Here is a 24,945-nt window from a genome sequence, read left to right as displayed (position 1 = left end):
GCAATGCAGCAAAAAATTTTATGTTTCACTGCACATTGTCTAACACCTCAGGTAAAAGATTTTGACATAAGCTGGTTTTCAGTTTTGCAAACAAAACATGATATACTGAAGTTGGATGCATTAATTCAAAAAAAATCAAATGACAAATGAAAAGAGCAATATTTATAAAGACAACTTTCTAATAAACTCATACTTTGTTATTTCCTTGTCAGCTGGCTCCATTTGAAAAGGAAAAAAAAAATCCATTATTTCACTTAGCACTTCCTTCTAGTTGATCAGAAAGTAAGCATCTATTATACACACATTTTTAATTTACATATTACAACTTACCTGTTTGGGAAGCCGGAAGAGTAAATTTTTGTAAAATATATCTTTAGCTTGACTCCAAGTTCCATCAATGATTATCATAACTGGTGGACTGGAAGACCCCAAAGTGACTTCTTCCAAATTGGTTGCTTCAGCTCCAGGATACAAAATAAGAGTACTGGGATTTCTGCACACAGTTGCTAACTCAGGGTACCTTTAATGCACACACACAGAATGACAGTAATTACTAAAGGTTTCCATGACAAATACATACTTCCAGATTACAATACTAAATTCAATTCATCTTCTACAAATTTTAACTTTCCAAGAAAGGTCCATCACTCAGATATCAATTCCTCTATCCAACACGTCAAAAAAAAGGTGTTGGTCCTTCCTCAGCTCATATGAAGAAGGAAAATAACACCCACAAAAGTAATCAGTAAAAAGCTCAATGAAACAATCTGTAAGGAACATTTCCCAATACTTCGATCTAAGAACATCTAAGTCTAAGAACATCTTCTAATGTAATCCTCTAACAAAAGATGTTTTGTATTGTTTACTAAAATTTATCATATGTATTCTAGTAAAATTTGTTCAAGTGCTAAGCACAGAAGTACCACAATCTCCTCAGTTTTATTTTTTTATTACTACTTCTACAGTTATGGCCCCAAAACATACACATTCTTTTCTTCCTTTTTGTTGGCCTGTAAATGTGGCACTGGAATTAGAGGTATAGCTATTGTCTATTAAGCATTCTTTTAAAGTACACAGAAATTCCTGAAGTATTTGCAAGACATACTAAGTTAGTTTATAAAATCTATGAGAGGATTGCCATTCATGTAATACCAAAAGCCTTAAAAAATGCATAGTAGCGTAAGCTGGCAAGGGAGAATCTGAGAAAAAGTTGGTCTTGTAACAAACACTGTATTACTTGTCTTAAATCAATTTCAGCAGTGTCACTGTGTTGTTTTCACAGTTGCCTCAATTCCAAGAGCAGGAAGAAATGCAAAACAAGAGTTGACTAAAGCATGTGAAAAAGAATAAGAAATTAATTCTGCATAGTTCAGAGATTATAAAGAATGACTGATGTGGTAGGAGGAACACAGCAATAGCATGAAAATGCTAACAACTGAAATAGCATGTGACTGACTGTGCTCTGACGTGGCAAGGCAAGCCAGAACAGAGAAAATAAGAATTATTAAAAACTAAAATTAGAATGAGGTTAGCTATAGCCAGCACACAGAGTAGGTTATCTATTCTACCTATCAAGAACCACTAAGAGCAAGACCATATTCCAAAACAGGCAGGATGTAGAGATGTAAGCTCACAAACTCCAGCTGACACTGCGACCTCACAGCTTTTAAGCCCTGCAAGTTGGATTCCTGCATCACTTCTCTAAAATTCAAGCAAGAATCTCCTTTCTTACTTTCCTTATTAAACAGAAAGACGGACAGACAAAAGAAAAAAAAAAGAAAAAAAAAGGAAAATACAAGACAGAAAAAAGGAAAAGGGAACAGGGAAAATGTTAGGGATGAAAGCAATGCTTAGTATGTTTTTTGAGTTGACATATACTAGGTGTACTTCAAACCTGTGCACTCCATCATCTCTCTCTGGGGACGTATGTGAAAACACAATTGTATCAGTATTAGGTTCAGGCACATTCGTAGTGCCTCAGACTGAGACTCCGAGTTTAAGACTCATATAAGGCCATACGGGAGCCATCAAAAATGAAAGAGGAATTGAATTCAGTGTACTAGTATGCCCAGATCTTGTATTCCAATATTTGACCATTTTCAGTTCCCAAGCAAACAGTCCAAATTGATTTGATTCAACACTACCTGTTTAATTACTGTCAACATTATTTACTAAAAAAAGAGTAACAATCTCTCCCTCCAAAATAAACAGTAAAAAGTGTAAACAGAGACAAGAAATCTGTAAGATGAGTCTGTGACAAATAGAACTACATGGAAACTTAACTGCCCACTGTATTTTTAAACCTAACTTACATTACGGTAACTTGGTATCACTTTAGCTTAACAAAAAATCATGCTATGCAAAATCACAGGCAAGGGGTGTCTCACTATAAGCTACCTTGCATTCAAGATTTAAATCTACAAAATTGGTAACTAATTTCAGATGTATGTCTTGAGAACCTAAATCCTCAGAAGAGCTAAGTATCCTAATTCAGGGTTGACAGAGGTTTCAAAAGGTTAACGACTCCTAGATAACAATAATAAAATAATAAAAATAATAGTAAGAATCATAGAATCATAGAATATCCCAAGTTGGAAGGGACCCATAAGGATCATCAAGTCCAACTCCTAGAAGAAAACAGTGTCTTTGAAATGTGTATTCAGCTCTGAAGGAAGGAGAAAATAATGAATTCTTTAAACTAATTCAAAAGCATAATGATTCTACAGCACTGCAAGTCATGTTTTGCTTTTTCAAGGACTACACAACTGCCAAAATGACTGTGCTTTGTACAAATGCACAAAATTTCCTTTAATTCAATTCATGGCTAAATTTATCTACTATATGTTTTATGGGGGCACACAAGTTGCATATTTTGAATTACTTATTTCTATCTTTAAACTTTTCCCAACAAATAATTTAAAGACCATATGTACATACAGTTTCATACTAATGTAAGAAACAGAAAGGATGAAAACGTGTTAAAAGAATAAATTATGTACATAAAGTATTTCAAAACACTGCCAAAAATAGAAATCCAAGATGATTCCAAGGAGCAAAAATGAACACCCGGTTAAAAGTTCACAAGAAAAGAATGCATTAGGAAATATGAATGTTATTTTAAAGTCTGTGTCTTTGCAATACAATTCAGATGGAAGCAACAGCTTTTGATGCATGTTCTTCCAAAAATTCCAGTTATTTCATCTTACAACAGTTTATATGCAAAAGCAAAGGAGGGAATGGTTCAAAATGCAAGTCCCACATATTTATCCTAGGATTTGAAGGCTGCCTACACACACTGCCATAAAAATCTACAGTGGTTTAGAAACTGGAAATAACTGGTATCTTCAAAGAGCTTATTATCCACCGACTTAATCCTGGAGTGACACTGAGCACATGTAGAGAGCTATTCCTTTCATAGCTACAGATTTCTCAGAAATATATGCTGCAAAAACCCTTGCAGGTTGTGGCTCACACAAACAGAACTATACAGAACTATAGCAGTCCATGTCAGTAGCTTTATTAAATCACATCTCTTCCAATCGTAAAATGTAAAATAAACATAGAAATAATGACCTAATAGAAATATATGCCTAATGTTTAGCTTAGAAAGGGACATGGTTTGTTACACAAACTTGCAAGTTCAAACAATATGTTTTTTTGTATGTATCTCTATATACATATGTTATATTAATTCCACTGCAAGTTTTGTATTGCTTGGGCTTTAAGGCTTTGTTTCCTGTTAGTTTTGATACATAACACAATTAGACTTTTTCTGCTCAGACACCATAACAACCAAGAATTTGCCCCTGAAAATATCTGCATCCTTCAGATGAATTTAATTAGATCAGTATAAGAAATCTGTATAAGACATCAGTATAAGTCTCAGCAAAATATTGAATTTATACCTTTTAAATAAGAATGAAGCTGTTAGCTCATCAAATTGGAATGGCATTTAAAAGGCAAGTACATACCGCTTACCACTTTTCACAGCCACTGAGCAAGAATATGCTTCTGATATGCTTATTTTGGGTAAAAACTGTGATACGGTATACTTAATCATAAGCTACTTATGACTACTTGTATAAGGCATGATTTTCTCTACTAGAGGCAGATGTTTTTAAAAGAAACTCACAGGAAACAATTGTGAAAAATTAGTCATTTCACTGTAATGCTGAAATAGAGCTTTTGCCTACTAAGCTCTTTTGAAAACCTGATCCACATCCACAGTACAACTTTTTTCTATAGAAGCTTTATCTTGCATGCTTAAATCTACAAAAGCATGAAGTAAGACTAAGAATTAGATTTCAATTAGATCTTCCCGGAGTGTTACTTCTAAAAGTGCATATAATCCTACTACAAAAAAAAAAAACACATTAAAATCTTCATACTTTTTTTTTTTAATACCATTAGTATGTTCCATTGTTGAAGTACGAGACTGATTTTAGACAAATAGTGTGTCTTGTTAAAAATGTAGGAGATAACTTCATTGAGATTGATTTTAGTATTCATGACAACTCAGGGAACATTAAAGAATATCTGCCAGTTTTGAAATTTCTTAGAACCCCAACAGAAGTAGCTCTGTGCAATGCTACAAAAGAAAATGTATTTTTGCTTTTCATCCCCACCTAATTTTTCCCTATAAACAAGGGCAGAGTCACAAGCTCAGCAATAGGTCACTTGCTTACATGCACTGTCCAGACTGCACTGTCCAGACTGCCTTACTTAGAATAACTAGATAGAAATCTCAGGCCACACACTGTACTGGGAGGTAGCTTAGCAACATCTTATGAAGACACATCCCTGATTCCAAGTGTACGAAACAGGTAAAAGATATGAGGAGTTGAGTAAGACTCACTACAGGCTTAGCAGGCTTGCAGCCACTCTTTCTCTCTAAGCTTTTTAACCTTTGGGGTGAGATTTTCTTAGGTTTCTGTGTGTTGTGTTTTTTGTTGTTGGTGGTTGGTTGGTTGTTGGTTTTTTATTAATCTATCTGATTTTATTTAAATTCATTAACACAGTTCTGTAGTTCAGCTAGACTTGTAGATGTGGGGAAAGGAAACCCAAAAGAAACACAGAGGCACGTTAGGAGCACACGGACAAGTTAGGATAAGCACGAGCACAAGCAGTCACACCAGGATAAGCCATTCCAAGCTCCTGAACAAACAGATGACTGTATCATACAGCAGCTGCCCACAGTCAGAAATGGGGTCTCCTTGCCTTGCTTCTCATCTTTTGATATGCAGTACTCCACAGCTTTCACAGCACTTGTGACTAACATGCCTGTCACCGAGATACACAGATTTGGCAGTACAGATGAAGAATGGGGATGTCTGTGCTGGGTGCAGCAGCTGCTGCAGACAAGGCAGTGGGACTGCATGCTTCACAGCAAAGCCTTCTTTAAGAAATATCTCCTCAAACAAGTTTGCCTACTAGCTTATTATAACTTGGATCCAGGAACAATGCAGTGAAAGAAGTTCCTCCTGTAATCATATCCCTTCTCACCAGTTTTTCAAGACATCGACATTTCCTGCTGTCTTTGAAAGCTTATCTGCAAACACTTGAACACGACTGTTGCCTAATACCAGCAGACATGTCAAAGACAATGACAATGCTGGGCATGGTACAGGGTTCAACAGTTAGACCATGAGGTTAGAATGGGAGGGGAAGAAGAGGGTGAATGCAGTGTGGCTGCTGGTCAGTGCTGGAGAGAAAGTTACATCTTATTCCACACCATTTGTCCTAGACCTTTCTGTAATGCTTTTGTAGAAGTCTTTCTTAGTGTAAAGCACAACTAACTTCAAAGAATTAATGGGGACTTTAATTTTAACTTCCAGTTCAGTCAGGAAAGTTGACATGCTGATGGCAGACTCTTTGAAGCTACCAAATCTCAAGAGGTGACTGAGAAGTTGAACTTCTAACCAAGAAGTACTTCTCTTCCTACAGATCAGAAGTTTTAAAGAATTTACAACTCTGTGTCAGTCAGGGGAAAAAAGAAAGAGAATGTTGTTACATATGAGAAAAAAAAAAAAAAAAAACAACATGAACAGTCTGTTCTTCCCCAGCACTTTTAAAGAGGCTTTAAAAGAATGGTATAAACTCCTAGCCAAGTGAAAATGAGAAATTCATTTCTTAATTTAGGTACTGTACTTTACTGTATTGCCAAACTTAATGGGCTTTAGAATCAGTTCTCTTTGTATGCTATTTCGCAAACAACTTTTTTCCTTAAAGAAGTGGACAAGATAAATAATTTAATGTACAAAATTGTTGTGTTTATTTAATAGCCATGAAAACTATTAACTACATTAATTATTTATTTTAAATCACATGTATTCATGCACTCTTAACATCTTAACAGCAGTTACCAAAAGCTTCACGTAGATTTGTTATGATTAAGACTTTGAAGCCATGAATCTCACATCCTTAAATAAAAGTCTCAAAAAAATAAAGTTCTGGTGAATCTCTGATGAAGTTACAAATATACACAACTCATTCATTCCTGTAAAAAACAAGACATGTACAGATCTGTAACGTTCCAACCCAGCCATGGCAAATTCTTACCCAAGTTCTTAATTCCTATTATTGTGGGGTAGGGAAAAAAAAAAAAAGTGAGAGAAGAGATTCCTTTTTCCTTATGGAAATTTAAAAACTGTGGCAATTTTGTAACAGTTTTTGGCTGACATTACCCAAAAGGACCTGATAACAAATATGGCTTGGTTGCCTGTATATAATCTACATTTGTAAATTAACGTAGGGTGAAAATTAAGCAATATAACTATAAAAACTTAAGTTATGTAAGAGAAGTGACACTTGATAGGGGCTAAAGGGACATTAAATTCATGTGTTGGACATTAATAGAAATAGAGCTTGCTGGAGAAGTATACTGCAGTAAAAAGAGGCGGTACATTCTCTGAAGTCTAAAAGGCAGGGAAAGATCTTTTCTCTGTGCAGTGTCTAAGTAATGACTACATAGGGAAAGGATGAAATGAAGGCAAATGAAGGATCAGAAAAGCCTGGATTTTTTTTCTAGTAATTTCTATGTTGCTAAAAGCTAGCAGAGGCTTCCCAACATGCTTTCCAAATAAAAAACAACAAAATAAAAACAAAACAAAAACAAACTCCAGTCTTCAAAAAGGGCAAGAAGGAGGATCCAGGAAACTACGGCCTCACCTCCAGCCCTGGAAAGTTGATGGAACAGCTCATCCTGGAGGCCATCTCCAAGCACCTAGAGACTAAGAAGTTGATCGGGAATAGTCAGCATGGATTTACCAAGGGAAAATCATAATTAAGCAATCCAATAGCCTTCTGTGATGGGATGTGGCTGGGTAGATGAGGGGACAGCAGTGGATGTTGTCTACCTTGACTACAGCAAGGTTTTTGACACTGTCTCCCATAACAACACAGATAAACTGAGGAAGCATAGGATGGATGAATGGACAGTGAGGGGGATTGAGAACTAGGTGAATAGCAAGCTCAGAGATTTGTGGTCAGCAAAGCAGTGTAGTTGGAGGCCTGTAGGTAGCGGTGTCCCCCAGGGGTCAGTACTGGGTCCAGTCTTGTTCAATTTGTTTATCAGTGACCTGGATGAAGGAACAGAGTGCACCCGCAGCAAGTTTGCTGATGACACAAAGCTGGGAGGAGTGGCTGATAGCCCAGAGGGCCATGCTGCCATTCAAAAGGACCTGGACAGGCTGGAGGGTTGGGCCAAGAGGAACCTCATGAAGTTCAACAAAGGCAAGTCAGGGTCCTGCACCTACGGAGAAATAACCCCAAGCACCAGTACAGGCTGGGGGCTGACCTGCTGGAGAGCAGCTCTACAGAGAGATCTGGGAGTCCTGGTGGACAGCAGGATGACCATGAGCCAGCAACATGCCCTTGTGGCCAAGAAGGCCAATGGTAGCCTGGGCTGCATTTGGAAGAGTGTTGCCAGCAGGTTGAGAGACATAATCTCTACTCAGCCCTGGTAAGGCCACACCTGGAGAACTGTGTTCAATTCTGGGCTCCACAGTGCAAGGGGGACATGGAACTACTGGACTGAGTCCAGTGGAGGAATGATTAGGGGACTGGAGCACCTGTCATATAGGCTGAGAGAGCTGGGCCTATTTAGCTTGGAGAAGAGAAAACAGAGGGGATCTTATCAACGTATACAAATATCTTCAGGGAAGCTGTAAAGAGGATGGGGCCAGACTGTTTTCAGTGGTGCCCAGCGACAGGACAATAGGCAATGGGCACAAACTGAAACACAGAAGTTCTGGCTGAGTATGAGAAAAGACTTCTTTACTGTGAGGGTGACAGAGCACTGGCACAGGTTGTCCAGAGAGATTGTGGAGTCTCCTTCTCTGGAGATATTCAAAACCCGCCTGGATGCCATCCTGCGCAATGTGTTCTAGGTGATCCTTCTCAGCAGGGGGGTTGGACTACATGATCTTCTGAAGTCCCTTCCAACCTCAGGCATTCTGTGATTCTGTGAGAAACAAAGAAGCTGCAAGAAGAATGTCAACTATCTGGAGAAGGTCTACAAATGAAAACAGCAAGAGGGATCAATGTCTTTATAGAGAGTCTGAATAAACAGAGATTGGAAACTTCAGAGAAAAGAAGACCAAAGGAAAACCTAGTTAATAGTCTCCAGAAACACAAGGGGAAGGAAATAACCTATTCTGCATGTCTACAGAGGACAGGAAAAGAAGTAATAAGCGTAACTGCAGCAATAAGGTTTGAAACTAGATGGGAGGGGGAAAAAAAAAAAAAACACTCAATCTTTCCAGTGGTAACAACGTTCAACGTTAAGTTCACATATTAAAACAAACCCACTGAGATTTCTGCAGACTCTCCACTACTCAACCATATTAATACAATGTCTATATACCGTGGATTTCACTTCCATAAGGAAGTAACAGTGACATCCTCAGGATATTTCCAGATGTACTTCTCCAACTATGCAGCTATATATAATGGATGTCAAGTGCCAGTGTTGGTCTTTCCTTTTACGTATTCTTAAACACAGTGATTTTAAGTAATGGAACTATGCTGAAGGATTATCTTGCAAACATGCATGATGATACTTCCTGTGTTCCCACACCTGAGTTTAACACCTCATGATTTTCCTATGAACATTCACTGCTGGCACTGTACTTTCTGAATTTGTATATATTACTATTTTTTGAGTTTTCATTAGCAGTTTGTGGAACTTAAAAAATGCTGGAATTAACAGGTAAAACAAATCTGTATTATCTACAGTGGCAGTATTCAACTTTAATCCAGTTAACATATTAGTTGAATAATTAAAAGTTAGACCAATCTGAAGATCATAATTTTCTCTTTCTATAAATATATCAATATAAAATTTCTTATCTGTTACCCATGTTTCCATGATGGACTGCTAATGCAAAGTTCAAAAAGATGATGTGATTGAAATAATGTGCTTTAAGGTGCAACTATGGTCATGAACTCGCAATACTTGCATCTCATGCAGACCACTGTTCAGCCTTCGTTTTAGCATGCAGCAAGCATTGTAAGAACATATAATCCATTTACTCTGACAACAACCTATGCTAAGCAGAAATATTCTGATCTTTCATATGTGGCTGAATTGTATGCCACCACTTTGTGATAACAGATTTATAAGTTCTCATGGTGATACTTAAGATAAGTAGCATTTCATTACTTCTGGGATGCATGCTCTTGAGATGTGTATTTAAGCACTATCTTATCTCATTATAATCCAGTTGTAGTATCATAAACATTTTTATGACACTTCCATATTCAGTTTCTTTGAAACTCTGTAAGTAGTTTTAATTCAACAGGGATCTATTAAACATTGCAAGTGCCAAACGCAAGCATTCTCAAAAAAAAAAAATCCAACGTTGCCATTTACCATTTAGTCACAAATGGTAGTAACATTATAGAATGGATGCTAATTTATTACCTGTGGAAAACCATCAAGTTAATAGAAACTTCTCGGTTTTTCTCATCATTGTTGCTGTTTCACAAATGTAGTCTGGATTTTTCCCCTTTTTAAACAAAGCAATTATGTAAATTAACTTTGATTATGAGATCAAATCACAAAATGTGTTTTTAAGGTTTGGAAATGTGTAATTTTACAGCTAAATATTTTTCAATTTACTAAGGGAAAAGGACATAAATATAGCTGATTAAATGACTCTTTTTAATCTATGAGAACCTGCATATAAAATACTTTCTTAGTGAAAACTCTGACAAATACCCCAGAGAAATAAACACCATTACCAATGCTTTCAAATAACATTAGCTTTTACAGCATAAACATACATAAAACAGAGAGAAGCTTGTCTGTACAGGGACCATACAATGTAAGTTTCATACTACTGTTGCAAGTGGAGCTGGCCTGAAACATTTAATCAACTAAATAAAAAGAATAGTGGTTCTTTTTACTATGTCTTTTATTATTCCTGTTTCCACTTACTTCTCCTTTCTCATGTGTTGTCCTTAAATTCTAACAAAAATATTATAAATAGGCAATTACTTCCTGTCTGTATTATTTGATTATTAGCAGACTCATAGAAAAATGCCTTCTAACCAATCTCAACATATAAAAACCTTATTTTCCACCTAATACTATTTACCTCTTCCAGCTTGAAACATCTTTTTTTTTTATTTATGATTGCACATAATTCTGAATTGTTCTCAGTTCTTGTTCCATTATGCAGAATCAATATGCATGAAGATAGTGACACAGTTATGAATTCTGTTATAATCAAAACACTAGCTGTTTTCTTTCTTTTTTTTCTTTTTATAAAGGAAAAGGCTACATTTAGTCCTTCCATGATGTCCCCATTAACAAGAGCTAGCTGTCATCCACCACAACTGAGAGCAATGACTGGTCAAAACGGAACTCTACGAATGTCACTATGAATCCAAAAATATCTCTTTGAAAATAAATAAATAAATTCATTGTGCATGAATCACAAGAATCATTCTCAGTGAAAATGAAATTCAAAAAAATGCATTAATCCAAGAGATTGCAGTGGAATGGACGAAGAGGAAAAAATATGGTAGTGTGGCAGCTTGCAGGCAACTCTTTCAGAAAATATAGTTCGTTATAACTGCAGTTCATGGAGAAGTACCATTTCCTACAGCTTGATTTAGAGACTTATAACAAAATAAATACCCACCTACTCTATCACAGTCCTAACTAATGATTACTTAGAAGAGTATCTAACAGTAGAAGGGCATTTTTATGATTTGAAATTTTAAGTCAAGAAATTTGTTTTCGCATTTAATTAATACGCACTTATTTGTATCTTTTTTGTATCTATTTTGTATTTGTATCGTCTCTAGCATCATGGTATTTACTACATGTATTCTCAACATACACAGTCACGATAAACAGAAAATCAATACATCCACATGAAATGTTATTTTATGAAGTATGCTTGATATTTATTCAGCTACTTGAAGTACATCTCTTTAAGCTGTAAATGAAAAACACTGAAAAGAAAATCATACCAACATACAAGATAGGAACCTAATCAGAATAATATATATATTATTCCTCTATATCCTCCAATCACCAGACAAAAAAGAAGGCTGAAGTTTTCTACAAAAAATACTTTTAATTTATGTAATTCTTTATATATTATTATCATCTGAGAGCTGAATATTTTAGCCCCTATCCCACAAACCTAACAGCACCCATGAATGTACATACAGCATCCTACCTAGTTTTCACGCCAACAGTCATATTTGGTAACACAGGCAGATTATTTTTAGAAATGAATGGAAGACCAACTGAATCTTGAGCTGCATCATCACAGAAGTGGTGATCAGGTTGAGGGAAGGGATTGTCCCTATCTATTCTGGCCTTGTGAGGCCCCACTTGGAGTACTCCATAAGGTCTGGGGACCCCAGCACAAGAAGGCTGTGGATCTGTTAGAGCGGGTCCAGAGGAGGGCCACTAAGATGATCAGAGGGCTGGAGCACCTCCCCTATGCAGAAAGGTTGAGGGAACTGAGCTTGTTTAGCTTGGAGAAGAGAAGGCTCTGAGGTGACCTTCTTGCAGCTTTTCAATACTTAAAGGGTGCTTATAAAAAAGATGGAGAGCAACTTTTTGGTCAGGTAGACAACAAGGTTGTAGTTATACAACAAGGGTTTAAACTAAAGAGGGGAAATTTAGATTAGATATTAGGAGGAAATTCTTCTCTCAGAGGATGGTGAGGCACTGGACCAGGTCGCCCAGAGATGCTGTGAATGCCCCATCCCTGGAAGTGTTCAAAGCCAGGCATAATGGGGCTTTAAGCAACCTGTACTAGTGGGAGGTATCCCTGCCCATGACAGGGGGGTTGGAACTGGTTGGTCTTGAAGGTTCCTTCCAAGTGCTACGATTCTATGATTCTAAAGGTAAGGTCCTGTCAAGAAATGGAAAGCAGAGTCATTATCTTGGCAAGTTTTCCCTTTGTGAACCTCTAATTCCCTCAAATACTTAATGACTTTTTAAACAATATGAGTTCATCGCAAAACAAAAAAATAATAATGAAATAAAAGAGACTTTTTTTCGTTTCCTCTGCATTTAGTAACCTCTTCCTATGTACTGCACATATAACCTAAAACTTACCAAAACATTTTATGGCTGCTTCATGTTAAAAATTAAGAGAACAAATATATGAAAATGAATAATCTTTTCATAGAAAAGCAACAGCAATGCACATCAGTTGGTTAAGTTATATCCAGTTTCTTTAATCAATTAACTGTGGGGAAACCTAGTTTTTAATCACACAGAGCAATACATAGCATTATCTAAAAGCTGCAATCATATGCCAAAACAATTCTCTGCTATACAACAAACATCCAGATTAATCCTCTCTCAAACAGCATGTAGGAATCAGTCAAAAAGGTGGCCAGAGAAACTGCAGTAATGCTCACAGGTTTTCGTAGTGGGTTTTTTACTGTCTCAAGCTGCCTTTTATGTAACACAACCTAGCCACCCATTAGCATTTCTAAACATCTGAAAACCTTAATTTATGTAACAAGACCCTCCCTCCGAGGCTGTAAAACTTCTATTAAACATTTTTCTTTAATATCTGTATTTCACTATTTGTAACTCATTTGCTACACTTTAGTATGTCAACCATGTATACCCTAAAAGCAAGTACTTCTTCAAAGTGCTTGTTTTAAGAAGGAGGACCAAACTGAAACAGAAGGCACCAGAGACAAAAATAATCTTCCACTCTTTCTGGTAGAGGAAAATTCTCTAAACATTACTCCATAAACTCAGGGGGAAAGAAGGAGGGAAGTAATGGGGCGGTGGGGGGGGGGGGGGGGGGATTAAATAAAAAAAATTTAAAGCATGACAGGAAAAGAAAGCAAATAATTGTACAGAGAAAAAAAAACAGAATACAACTTCTAAATACAGCAAAAATATCCAAGAAAGTTAGTAATTGAAGTCCAGGAAGTAAAGTGCATATTTCAAACATCAGCTGTGATTAGAATATCTAGAAATGTCACATCCCTTTAAACAAATTACATCCACAATTGTTTCTCTAAAAAGGTTCCAAGTTTTGCATCAGGAAGGTAACATGCTTGTTTCTCATTGTAACTTAGGCTAATGCAATCCGTTTCCCTATTAATATGAAGTACTTGTAACAAATGATTTCAAATGATTTTCCAAATGAAACAAACAAAAATTACTAATGCTAGATAGATTCCACTTTTTATTCAATGTAAAAAAAAAAATGCCGATTTTGGTACTAATTCACAAAGCTGTTGCTGGGATGGGCTCAGAGGAATCATGCCGTGCAGACTAATGTAGACCGTCACATTATTCCTACAAAGCTCAAGAAACATGAACATTGGTCACTATGATCAATTGTTCAGTTCTTTCCCTGCATAAAGGGAAAGATCCCTTAACATCAAATCTTTTTTCTTCTACTACTATCAGAAATAATCTTAGAATATTACGAAAGAACAGAAACATTAGCAGAAGTTCATAATGCTGTGTTGGGTTCAGGTGCCATGCGCTGGCATGGGGCTGATCCATGAGGGGAGGCCGGGTGGGGGCTCCCCGTGCCAGACACAGCCAGCTCCAGTGGCCCCACTGCTGGGCATGGCTGGGCCCAGCACCACACAGAGTATCTCAGGGAACATGTGTTTAAGAACAAGCACCAGAAATGTAGTGAGAAGTCAAAGGAAAGAAAAGTGAGACAACCGGCCCTGCAGCCCCCAAGGTTAGTGCAGCAGGAGGGCAGGAGGTGCTCCAGGCACCCAACAGCAGTTCCCCTGCGGCCTGTGGAGAGGCCCCTGGTGGAGCAGGCTGTCCCCCTGCAGCCCATGGGTCCCACATGGAGCAGAGCTCCACACTGCAGCCCGTGGAGGGGCAGAGGAAGAATGTGAAGGGGAAAGAGCAGCAGAGAGGAACTGCAATGGACTAACAGCCAAGCTGAAGGCTGCGAATTCAAAGCAACAGTAGCTAGAGAAAATGTTACCCAAATTATATGGAGGAATCTGAAATTTGATATGGTCAAATAGTTTCAGAAGTAAATAAGCACCTGTTGAGTTAGCATTAATTTCAAATCTCTGGCTACATCTACACCTTGGTGGTTGAGATACAGAAACAAAAGCTGAAAATTTAGTTTAGTAAACACAGTCACACTGAAGCACATGAAAAAGGCCTAACAAGAAAGTCTCCTTGAACAAATAAAGGAACCACGTCTTGTAAATAGCTTTAAATTATTTGGTAAATGGTAGGACTTGGTTAGCTGATATTTGATACAGTAAGAACAGTTTTATTCGTCAACAAGCATAAGAAAAGTGCCCTATCTACAGTATCTAATTAGCACAGAAAGCTTTACAATATTAAAAGAAAAAAGTTGCATTCAATTACTTCAATACTAGTTGAAGTTTTTTGTTGTTGAAGTTAGTTTTTTTTTCCTAAGTGGCCCAATTCATTTCTGGTCAAAATTACTTTATTGTAGCAGAGCTAGCACCTATGCTGTACAGAATGTACTGGAGATTTCTGTAGCTTGATTTCAGATAGCAATGCAAATAAACATGTAATTGCTTCACCACTGTTGTCACTGATAGGGTGGCAGATGCAGAGTTATTTGCATCAGTTTTCCTGGTAGTTATTATTCATTAGAGGATGTTATTTAATCAAAGTGGACAGAATTAGTAAACTACAGATATATGACTATTTTCAAAGAGAGGTTTGAAAATAAGACTTTTTTTTTTTCTTTTTACTGGAAAGGAAAAGTCAAGACCACTCCTCCCAAGCTGTAACAAAGAAAATGAAACTCAAACGCAGTAGAGACATGGCTGTTTATATAGCTATGATATCAAATTAAAGTAATTCCAATTTTTGACATGTTAGGCTTGTTAGATACAGTTGTTATTGCCGTTAAATATGTCAGAATATCCTGTTAAGCGGAACAAACAGTATTATTATTCAAGAACAATCACCTACAATAAGTTTATTAGTAGCCTAAAAAGAACATGAATCACAGTAGTAATATTTTATTCATGAATATGAGACTCTACATTTTTTTCACCCTAATATTTTCATAGTGAGTAGCAAATCTACTGCTCAGTCACAAAATGTACTGCAATTGTTAGATTGCATTCATAGATCCTATGAATGATCCCAGGAAAAGACATAAAAATGCTTTTTTTTTCTCCATTTTCGTTTTTCAAAGTATCATCTTTATTAAGAGTGTCTTACTAGATATTCTTCAAATGTAAATGCTTTTGTAGTTATGAGTTTCACAAGTCATGCATTGAATGCTGTTCATCTGGCTATATAAACTACACTAACTCTGTACTCAGAAAGAACTGACCTAGATTAACTGAGACAGTTATCCTAGCTACTCCTCTGTCTTGCCCCTCCATTTTTTAGTATTTTCAATGCCCTTGCTTACCATATCATATATATTACCAATAATATATTGCATTTTCTGTGCATTTTCAGAGATTGAAATTTAGATCGTGTAAAGCAAACTTACTGTTGAACACATTTCACTGAACAGACTTTGGGATTTGATCTTCCTTTCCAGAGTGCTAGCATCTTGAACAAATGGGCATCTTGTTTTCCCATTTATTTCCTTAATCATTGTTACCATGTAACTTTACTATTCCACTTGGAGTCCAGCAGTCTTTCTTTCCTGGAGTACTCTCAAGGCAAACATAACCCCCAGGAAAAAAAGATCCACCAGAATTTGTTTGCATACACCTAAACTTACTGCTAGCAGTGCTCAGGTCAGAACTTCAGGACCTTGAAAAAACATTTAAGACCCTCTCTTATAGGCTCTTTAATGAGCAGTCCAGCAAAATATTTTCCAAGTGTTATTTTTCGAGTATAACTCAGTATTAAATAGTTCTTACATAGAAGCACAAACTTAGTGAAGTAGAGGGAGGAAGAAAAAGATAGATATTCAGTGTTTCCATGCTAACATGATCATGACCAGATTTGATTCAGGCTACACTTATTGCTGCATGTGTAATTGCATGCTAAAGGCACTTGGAAAACCTCAGACATAGAATATACTAAAAATGCTACCTAGTACATTACCATAACACATACATACATAATACAACTGCATACGCAAGTTGTATTATATGCAAATTCTAATGCATTAATTTCCATTATTCAAGTACTGCAGACCCTTACCTTTTGAGACCAGACCTCAGTTCACTGAGGAATTGTAAAAACAAAACAAAATCGAGCTAGTCCCTATCAAGGAATTAATAAACCAGATGTAAAACAGATTAAGTAAGGGAATAAGAAACCTATAATAATAATGGAGAGCATGAATATGAACTACTTTATCAGGAGCCTGACATGATTCTACATGAACATAATAAAATTTATGGCAAATTGAGTATTTAGGACAGATAAACAGAAGCTAATTACTCCTACATTTGTTTCCAGGACTATCAAACAAGCCTAAACATGGAACAGCTCTGACCAATAATCAAAAAGAAGCAGACATCTTTGTGTAACAGGAGGTGTGAATACACATTTCAAGAGCGAATGGGATGACAGCACACTAAACAAAGAAAAGTCTTGAAAGCTATGAGCTTATTTTCAATCTGACAAGAGGTAGCATTCTGATGTGTAAAACAGTCAGGAGGAAGTAGTTCAATATGCTGAGAAAACAGTTGCTCAGTAAGATTTTGAATAGACTTTCTTGGGAAAGGACTATTATGTTTGTCAAGGCCAAGAAAAGCATGCTTTCATATTTGCAACACACGAAAGCCAAAACAAGAATTTTAATCTCCAGCCTAGCATTCATACCAGAACATATCAGAAAATTATGACCTCTCATTCTATTCTAAAAGAGACCAGATTTGTAAGTGTTCAGTATTTTTGCAAGATATGACCACGTGTTTGTAGAAAATCAGCAAAAATCAGATGCAGAGAAAAGAAACAACCCTCTGTGAAACCCATACACAAAACTGAACCAGAGAACAGCATTTCGAAGCAATAGTGATAACACGAAGACAGAAAGTAAACAGTGGAAGAATAGAAAAAATGTAGAAGATATTCCAAGATTAAAATAAAGTTTAGAAAAAAAATGGTAAGAGAGGAGGTAAGAGCAGGCCAAGAGAAATCAGAAGAGACAGTGTCACCGTATCAAATACAATAGCTAGAAGAAAGGAAGGTATGAGACAAATATGTTTTGCCAGTGCATAGCAGAATGGAGGAAAGCCAACAAACCAAGAACAAAAGCAAAAAAAAAAAAAAAACCACTATCACACCGTCAACTTTATCCTAGAAAAATCATCAGTACTGAGGAAAGATGGCAAAAGAAGTGGACAAAGATGTTTCAGGAAATAAAGATGATGACAGTGTTGGTTGCAAAATACACCGTGTTGAATAAAATGAAAATTTAGAATTGTTTAGAAAAGACAGCAGAAGTGAAGGAGAAACTAAGATGAGCAAAGAAAATAAATTCTATCATGGACTGGAAGGTCTGTTGTACCAATGGAGAACAGAAATCCATTTTGGTACTGAAATTCTCCACAGTGATCGCTGATAAAGTGGAAACCATCTGAGTACTGATTAACAGAAAGGAGGAAGCTGTTTAGCAATAGTCTGTATAGCTGTTTAGCTCCCTCAGAGGGAGTCTGGAATATGCAGAAATCTAAGAGAACATGAAGTTTGAAGAATTACATATACCTTTATTAAGCAGAAGCACTGAAACAGAGATACCAATAAAATAAAAATTGTTTTTGATAAAGAACAGTGAACCAGAAGTTACACTAAGTTATGCTACAGATACCATCAACTAAGGAAGACCTTGAAATCGTAGTCAAACATGAAGGGTTTAGATAGGTAGTAGCTAGTGAAAATAGTAAGGGTTTTGAAAAATAACCGGATGTAATGATACCAAGAGAAGAGAAGATAGGAAATGTTACCTGGATTTGTGCTGCTAGAAGACTTAAGCAAAGACTTAAGCAAAGAATCAAAAAAAGAAATAAAAAGAAAAAAAGAAAAAAGAAAAATAGCATCTTTTATTTGTAATGTGAACATAACAAGAAAGGTAGAGGAAAAGGGAAATGAAATTATGCATATAAGTAGTGCATATTCAAAAGCTGACAAGCAGAAAAGAAGCAATATGAATGTCATGAGTGTCAGCAAAGTCAGTAAGTAAAATACTATTAAAAAAAAAAAAAGAAATGAAAAAAGAGCAACACAGTAACCACGGAACCAATGAAATTAATGAACCATTTGCAATACAGAAATTAACCAGAGACCTCCACGCCTTTTTGGCAGGTCTGGCTAATCCTTACTATCAACTTGAAAGTGTCTCACCACAGGTTACTTTGCCACTTCATGAAGTTGTAAGTGAAAACTAGTTTCCCTGGAATCAGTCTGACCTTGTGCAAGGAAGGAAGCTTGCTCTGAGTTTTGAAAATGTCAATACAAGTTCTTTGAGCCCTCTGCTTGTTTATGCTGTTTTTCTAGTCAATGTCTAAGACTCTTACAAGGTACCTGTATTTAATAGGCTCAGAATCAGTACCAGCAAGATGTCAGATGCCCAAGTAAGTATTTTACAGTTTTATGTAAAATGAAGTCTCCTATATGGCAGTGACACTAACCCATTCTCTCACACTCCTGCCTGACACAGTACTACAATACTGAGTTCACTGTAAATCTACGAAAAGCAGAAGTGAGAAAAAAATACTAATAATTCACAAAAGTACTATTTTTACAATAAGACTGCTCACTAAGTGCTCATGCTAAACTGTTCATTTTTAATCTTTTTATTATATAAAAAATTAACCCCAATTTCTGTCAATAACATGATCAACTCCGAAAAGTTCAAAAGTTTAAGTCTTCAAGTACTTGGGAAAAAAAAAAAAAACACAAACGCAGATAATCAACAGAACTGGTCTTTCAATTCAGTAATGCCATCTGATGAGTCAATTCAGCATGGAAACATTACACACTTTTACCAGAATTTAAATGCCAGATTGCAGGAAAGATGGACAAGACTGGGGGAAAAAAATAGCAATTAAAAATAATTTGACTGGTCACTTTTCATCTTTCCCACTGCTATGTCAATTATATATTAAAGATATTAACTTTTTTAAAAAAAAAAAAACTTTCATTAGCTGTTTACTTATGGAAAGACTAAGCAAAAGCTGGTCCTTTAATTTGTCTGCAATATAGGTCAATCAAAGATAAGGTACATGTAATCTGAATGGTTTGTGTATTGGTTATCAACCACAACAAAAGCTAGCCCATGAAGGGAGTGCTCAGTAGATTAGATACTAAAGAGATGTGCTTTTTAAAAAAAACACACATGAAGTAAGAATTGAAAAGAAATCTTAATTTTCAAACTTATCATCATAAGCTTCAGAAACCTATATTTTAAGCTTTCAAATCAACCCAGTTACTCGTACCCAAATCCATGTAGTTTCTTAAAAATCCCTCTGTGCTCCTTATTAATTTTAGATGCTGACTACAAACCATAGGAAACAAGTAATTTTGTACAGCTTGGACAAAACAGGAAAAATAAGCTACATTTGGTCAACAAGCTTGTCATCCCCTTTAGGAGAGGGGCACTAAGACAGAAAGAGCTACCTAGCTCATATGGTATGTTCATCCCTACCTGAAAGCAGATCTCTTCAGATCACTAGATTAGCAATCATCAGTTTGCTGTTTGGGTGTGACACTGCTAGAGCTGTGGTGATGGAGACTTCAAAGCTGGCACATACAGCTTAATCTTTACTCAAAACCATAATGAGAGTTACTTATGTTCCCATGGGCCAGGTTGAAGTGTTCTAAATTTTTCAGAGCTGTTACCAAGAGCTGCTAGATCATGTGATAATAGAAATATGCCCACTGTAATTCTATTCTGAGAATTTACAAACGTACAGGTAACCACCACAGATATCACTGTCCTTGATCTACTGCATGGTAGGGCTTCTACTTGAATGCAGAAAAAAGAATGTGTGCACCATATTATCCCTCTACATATAGGCACTGTTCACATGCAAGATCAGGATTTACTTACATTATTTCTATTTCCTTCCAACCTATGCATTTCTGGTGGAAGCTACAAAGGACGTAAATAAAAACACACAACTTCAAAAGAAGAAAAGGTAAGGCCTATGCTTCAAAACAATGATCCTTATAAAATGTCAGCAAGCACTCTTTTATGATTTGTTTTCTTCGAAGTAACAAGCATCCACCCACATGGAGCAAGGTTGATTAACTAACTCGTATAGCAGCTAACAAATTACTTACAGATGGTGTAGCTTTTGAGAAAAGCAGTTTTTTAAAAAAAAATAGTTTAATATATGATAAATTGCAGTGGTTTGGCTCATATTTTATGGGCTTTTTGGACTCCCATTAGCAGTGATTTTCACTCTAAGAGCAGGCAGGGACCAGTACAGCCCTCCCCATTCACTGTAAACATTGCAATAGTTCTACCCATGTCTGCAGATGCCTACTCCTAGAATATACCACAACAGAGAAGGAGCTTAAGTCATTCCGTTACCATGAGCTATCTAAACACACCTACCCAGTTTATGGCCAGATAGAATGCTGGAAGTTCAAAATAACATTGATATGATCCTCTTGACAGATATTCAAGTACCTAGTGCTAGTTAAAATAAGGAATATGGAATAAAACACGGACGAGCTGCATATATAACTAAGAAAAAAGAAAATAAAAAAGATTAAGAAAAAAGATGTAGAAATACACATTGCAATGTATGGAAAATACATTCTTCTCATCCCTCTACCTCCCAGAAAGGTGCAAATGATGTCAATGACTTTGCCCAGAGAAGCTGTGGATGCCCCATCCCTGGAGTTTTTTAAGGCCAGGTTGGACGAGGCTTTGAGCATCCTGGTCTAGTAGGAGGTTTCCCTGCCCATGGCAGGGGGGGCTGGAACTGGATAGTCTCAAAGGTCCCTTCCAACCCAAACCACGCTATGATTCTGTGATAATGACTGAGCGTTCCAAAATTCTGCAGTCTCACATCCACTGTACAAAGCAGGCATATTGTGGATACTACGTCATTTAGCCAAAGTCAAATCACCAAAATTCAAAGTAACCTGAGGAAGATTTTAACTTCCTCCACCATCTCCAACATATTTTGTGGCAGAAAAGACTCTTCTCATACAGACAACATAATTCTGAATCTATTTAAACTGGGGGTTGAGATGTTCCACAACTGATTTTGACCTAAAGAGAATCCTTTAGGCTAGATAAATACTTTGATATTCAAACTTGAAGAATCTTTAATACTGTAGTCATCACTTCTAAAAAAAAAAAAATCTAAGGAGATTTACTACAAATAGACTTCATTGACGGTGTTCCACTCTACAAACATCAGTATAAAAAGTTACTTCATTTTCAGGTTTAATGGGAGGAAAGTACAGTTTCCCTGTGGCCCGGAACTTCTTAGATAATTATTATAGTGATTATTATAGAAGACTAATAGAAAAGCGATGTATTTCTAATGTGCTGTAGCTATCATACAGGCAACGCAAAGGTGTGGGAGCAGTAGTCTGAATCACTTTCTGACGTTTGTGTCCAGTGAACTCTACAAAAAGTTTTCTCCAAAGATTAAACTCAATTTCAGAATTAATTTGCTTCATCAGTATTTATGATTTTTGTTTGCTTTTATTGAAAATGTATGTAGAAAAATTTCATTAGCATTTGTTCCAAGAACTGGTTTCTAAGACTAATGAAGATGAAAGACATTACCTAGGAGACCAATATTGTCCAGAGTACTAAAAAAAATTAAAAAAAAAAAAAAAAAAGATCTGAAAGCTGTGTTTTCTTATAATTAATTATAAGAGGAAAAAGAAGAGGATTTGAAGAAAATACATTCTCTAAGAATTTTTTACCTCTGGACTCCCTTTGCAAGTACAATCTCCCACACTTAAATACAAACTATTACTTGCATTTCAGTAACATCAAGTGGTTTGTCAAACAAAGTAAATACAGAAAGAATCATAGAGAACAGCAAGAGAAACTAAGTACCGGGTCAGAAAAGAATTGTAAAAAGCTTTTCTAAGAGTTGCAGAGTAACCACTGGAACTTTCCAAGAGCACCACAGCTGCAAAAAGTGACCTGAAAAACTTGATGCATTGTCATCTACTACCAATGCAAAGACAGAATGGGCCATCTTCCTACTTGAAATACTGGTGATATTGTAGCAAATAAAGTGGAAAATTGAAAATAAGGAAGGAAAGCAGCCCATTATGAGAGAGAAAATATTGTGCTACAGCATCTTGCTAAAAATTGAGACAGTAGAAACTACAGACTAGAGGAAGACATATCAAACATTTCAGACTGCCATACCAAATAAATCTTTGCTGGAAATCAGAAGCTTATATCAGAAAGGAATGTGCACACTATAAATGAAAATTAAGAACTATTAAGAACTATTCTTGCTATTAATAAAGATATGAAAGAAATACCTCCATAATTTACAGACACTCAGAGACATGCATAATCAATTCTGCTCACCTGTCTTCACTAAAACGTCGACCAATCAAAATTTTACATTTGTCTGGAGGGAGACAAGCTGCTAGCAAAGGTACTGTCCTTAACACTCGACTTTCCTGTAAAAAAAAGAAAAGTTACTTTTGAATAAAATCAAGGAGGGCTTCTGTGAATTATTAATGTTTCAATTTACTTTCAAGTTATTTTGACTACACCCACAGAACAATCTTACCAGCTAATAGAAAAGGACCTACACAAAAAATATCCAATATCAGATGCATTTAAACCATACTGTTTTGACAATAATAAACTCAACCTTGTCCTAACTTATGATCGTTAGCAGAAGTTTGAGCTGGGTTATCAGTATCAAAATTAACAACAATTCACTGCATTGTAATAAAAAGTAGGCAAAAAATGTTAGCATTAACATAATAGAATAGAGAGAGAATGTCTCCATATTGGAAAATAACCGGAGGGCTTGATTTTCACAAATGGGTACTAAAAATAGGAGCACTGGGTGGGTGTGTCAAAACAATGTGCAATACAAGCATCTCCACTCCGTGGTTGCTTCACAGTAACCAGCATAACAGTGCCAATGCTGCCATAAGTGCGCTACCTTGTGCCACTCAGGCTGTGTAGACCAGGCATCTGCCTACATCTTTGCAGCACATGATGAGAAGACTACCATGACTGTAAGGAGGTCAGGGGCTCTGCAGATCTCAAAGAGCATGCAAGAGAGCTGTGTTGGACTAGAGGACACCTGCCTCAGAAAATAGAGGAAGAAGAAAGTATTTGTTTCTGTACTTTATGTAACACAGCTGGGAACATACTAATATCTATCTAAACAGTACTGTAAATTGACTTTGAATATTTAGGATCTCAAGAGTAAATGTTAGAGAGTACAGAGAAAATGTCAGTTTTGGTTTCCAGGCAAAATAGAGGGAGTGTGGGTTTATCTTGCATTTCATGAAAAGAAAAAGCCAACACTGAAAAACTGAGAGATGAAAGTAGTTTTAGTCCTTTTAATCACATGAGGAACAAAGGATGGACATTAGTTGAATCTAGCAGGAGTCAAGACACAGGTTGAGCTATGATTACGAAAGCCTGAAACCCAATAAAAAATTAGTTCTTACAGTATTCTCAGTTTCAATGTCTTACGATTCTGACAATGAAAATCCAAAGATAGTCCCTAAACCACAAGATTAATTAATGAAAACCTCGGGGGGGGGGGGGGGGGGGGGGGCAGAGGGGTGTCCATCTTTTTACTTGTAAGTCATATATCAACAATTCAGTATTTGTGAACAAATAAAGGCTTGATTAGCTCTCTCAGTTCTCTCCAGGTGGCCGTTACCTTCCTCAGGTATCAATGTGCTGCTGCCTACAGCTCCCATTGCCTACCAGCATGCTGTTAAATTAGTTCTGTGCGTACCTTTATCACTGTTGCCTAAAACCTTTATTAATTTTGCTTCTTCTGTTCCCTACCTAATGATTCACTACAGTATAAATAAAACATCATGGATCAGAAGGAATAAGTAGTCCTGCTACACACACCACCACTTTGCACTGCAGCAGCAGAATGATGTGTCCTAGGGATAGATGAAGATCAAAGTACCTGGTGAATGAAGTGTTAGCAAAGGGAAGGAGAAATATCCTTCAATCTACCATTCATTCCATCTATCTCTGCAAAGCTAAATAAGCTATCATTGGTAGTACAGGATTATTTGTCCTTATTTCATCATAATCAAGTAACACTCCAATTCACTAGTCAGAAGACTCTCCTCTTTATAAGAATGTAAAAAATGGCAATAAAGGATCTGGAAGAAAATCAATTATTTGTCTCTGATAACCAAAACAAAAAGAGCTATCATCAGTCAAGGAAAAGTCATTCAAAAATTCCAACCAATGTCATATCGTTACTTCAGAATTACCTTTCTATCAAATAAATACATTCTCTTACTAGCTGGGAAAAAGTTGGAGTTTTCCAATCTAAAAAACAATCTATGTTTACAAGAAG

At 36.4% G+C, this 24,945-nt stretch overlaps 1 protein-coding gene across 2 annotated transcripts in view; it reads right to left on the bottom strand.

Annotated features, from left to right (window-relative positions):
- The window catches only part of DTWD2 (DTW domain containing 2), a 97,001-nt gene that overhangs the window by 37,367 nt on the left and 34,689 nt on the right, over window positions 1-24,945 (bottom strand). Inside the window, exons 3-4 of one of the 2 annotated variants that reach the window (XM_035568731.2) lie at window positions 22,956-23,050; window positions 331-520 (exon numbers count right to left, since the gene is read on the bottom strand). In XM_035568731.2, coding sequence (XP_035424624.1) covers window positions 331-520; window positions 22,956-23,050 — 285 coding nt within the window. Of the gene's footprint in view, window positions 1-330; window positions 521-3,971; window positions 4,091-22,955; window positions 23,051-24,945 lie in introns of those variants that run through there. The other variant, XM_050716587.1, reaches the window with a different exon arrangement.

The sequence above is a fragment of the Cygnus atratus genome, chromosome Z, assembly GCF_013377495.2.
Source record: "Cygnus atratus isolate AKBS03 ecotype Queensland, Australia chromosome Z, CAtr_DNAZoo_HiC_assembly, whole genome shotgun sequence".
Lineage (NCBI taxonomy): Eukaryota > Metazoa > Chordata > Aves > Anseriformes > Anatidae > Cygnus > Cygnus atratus.
This window is presented reverse-complemented; position numbering and strand designations above follow the sequence as displayed.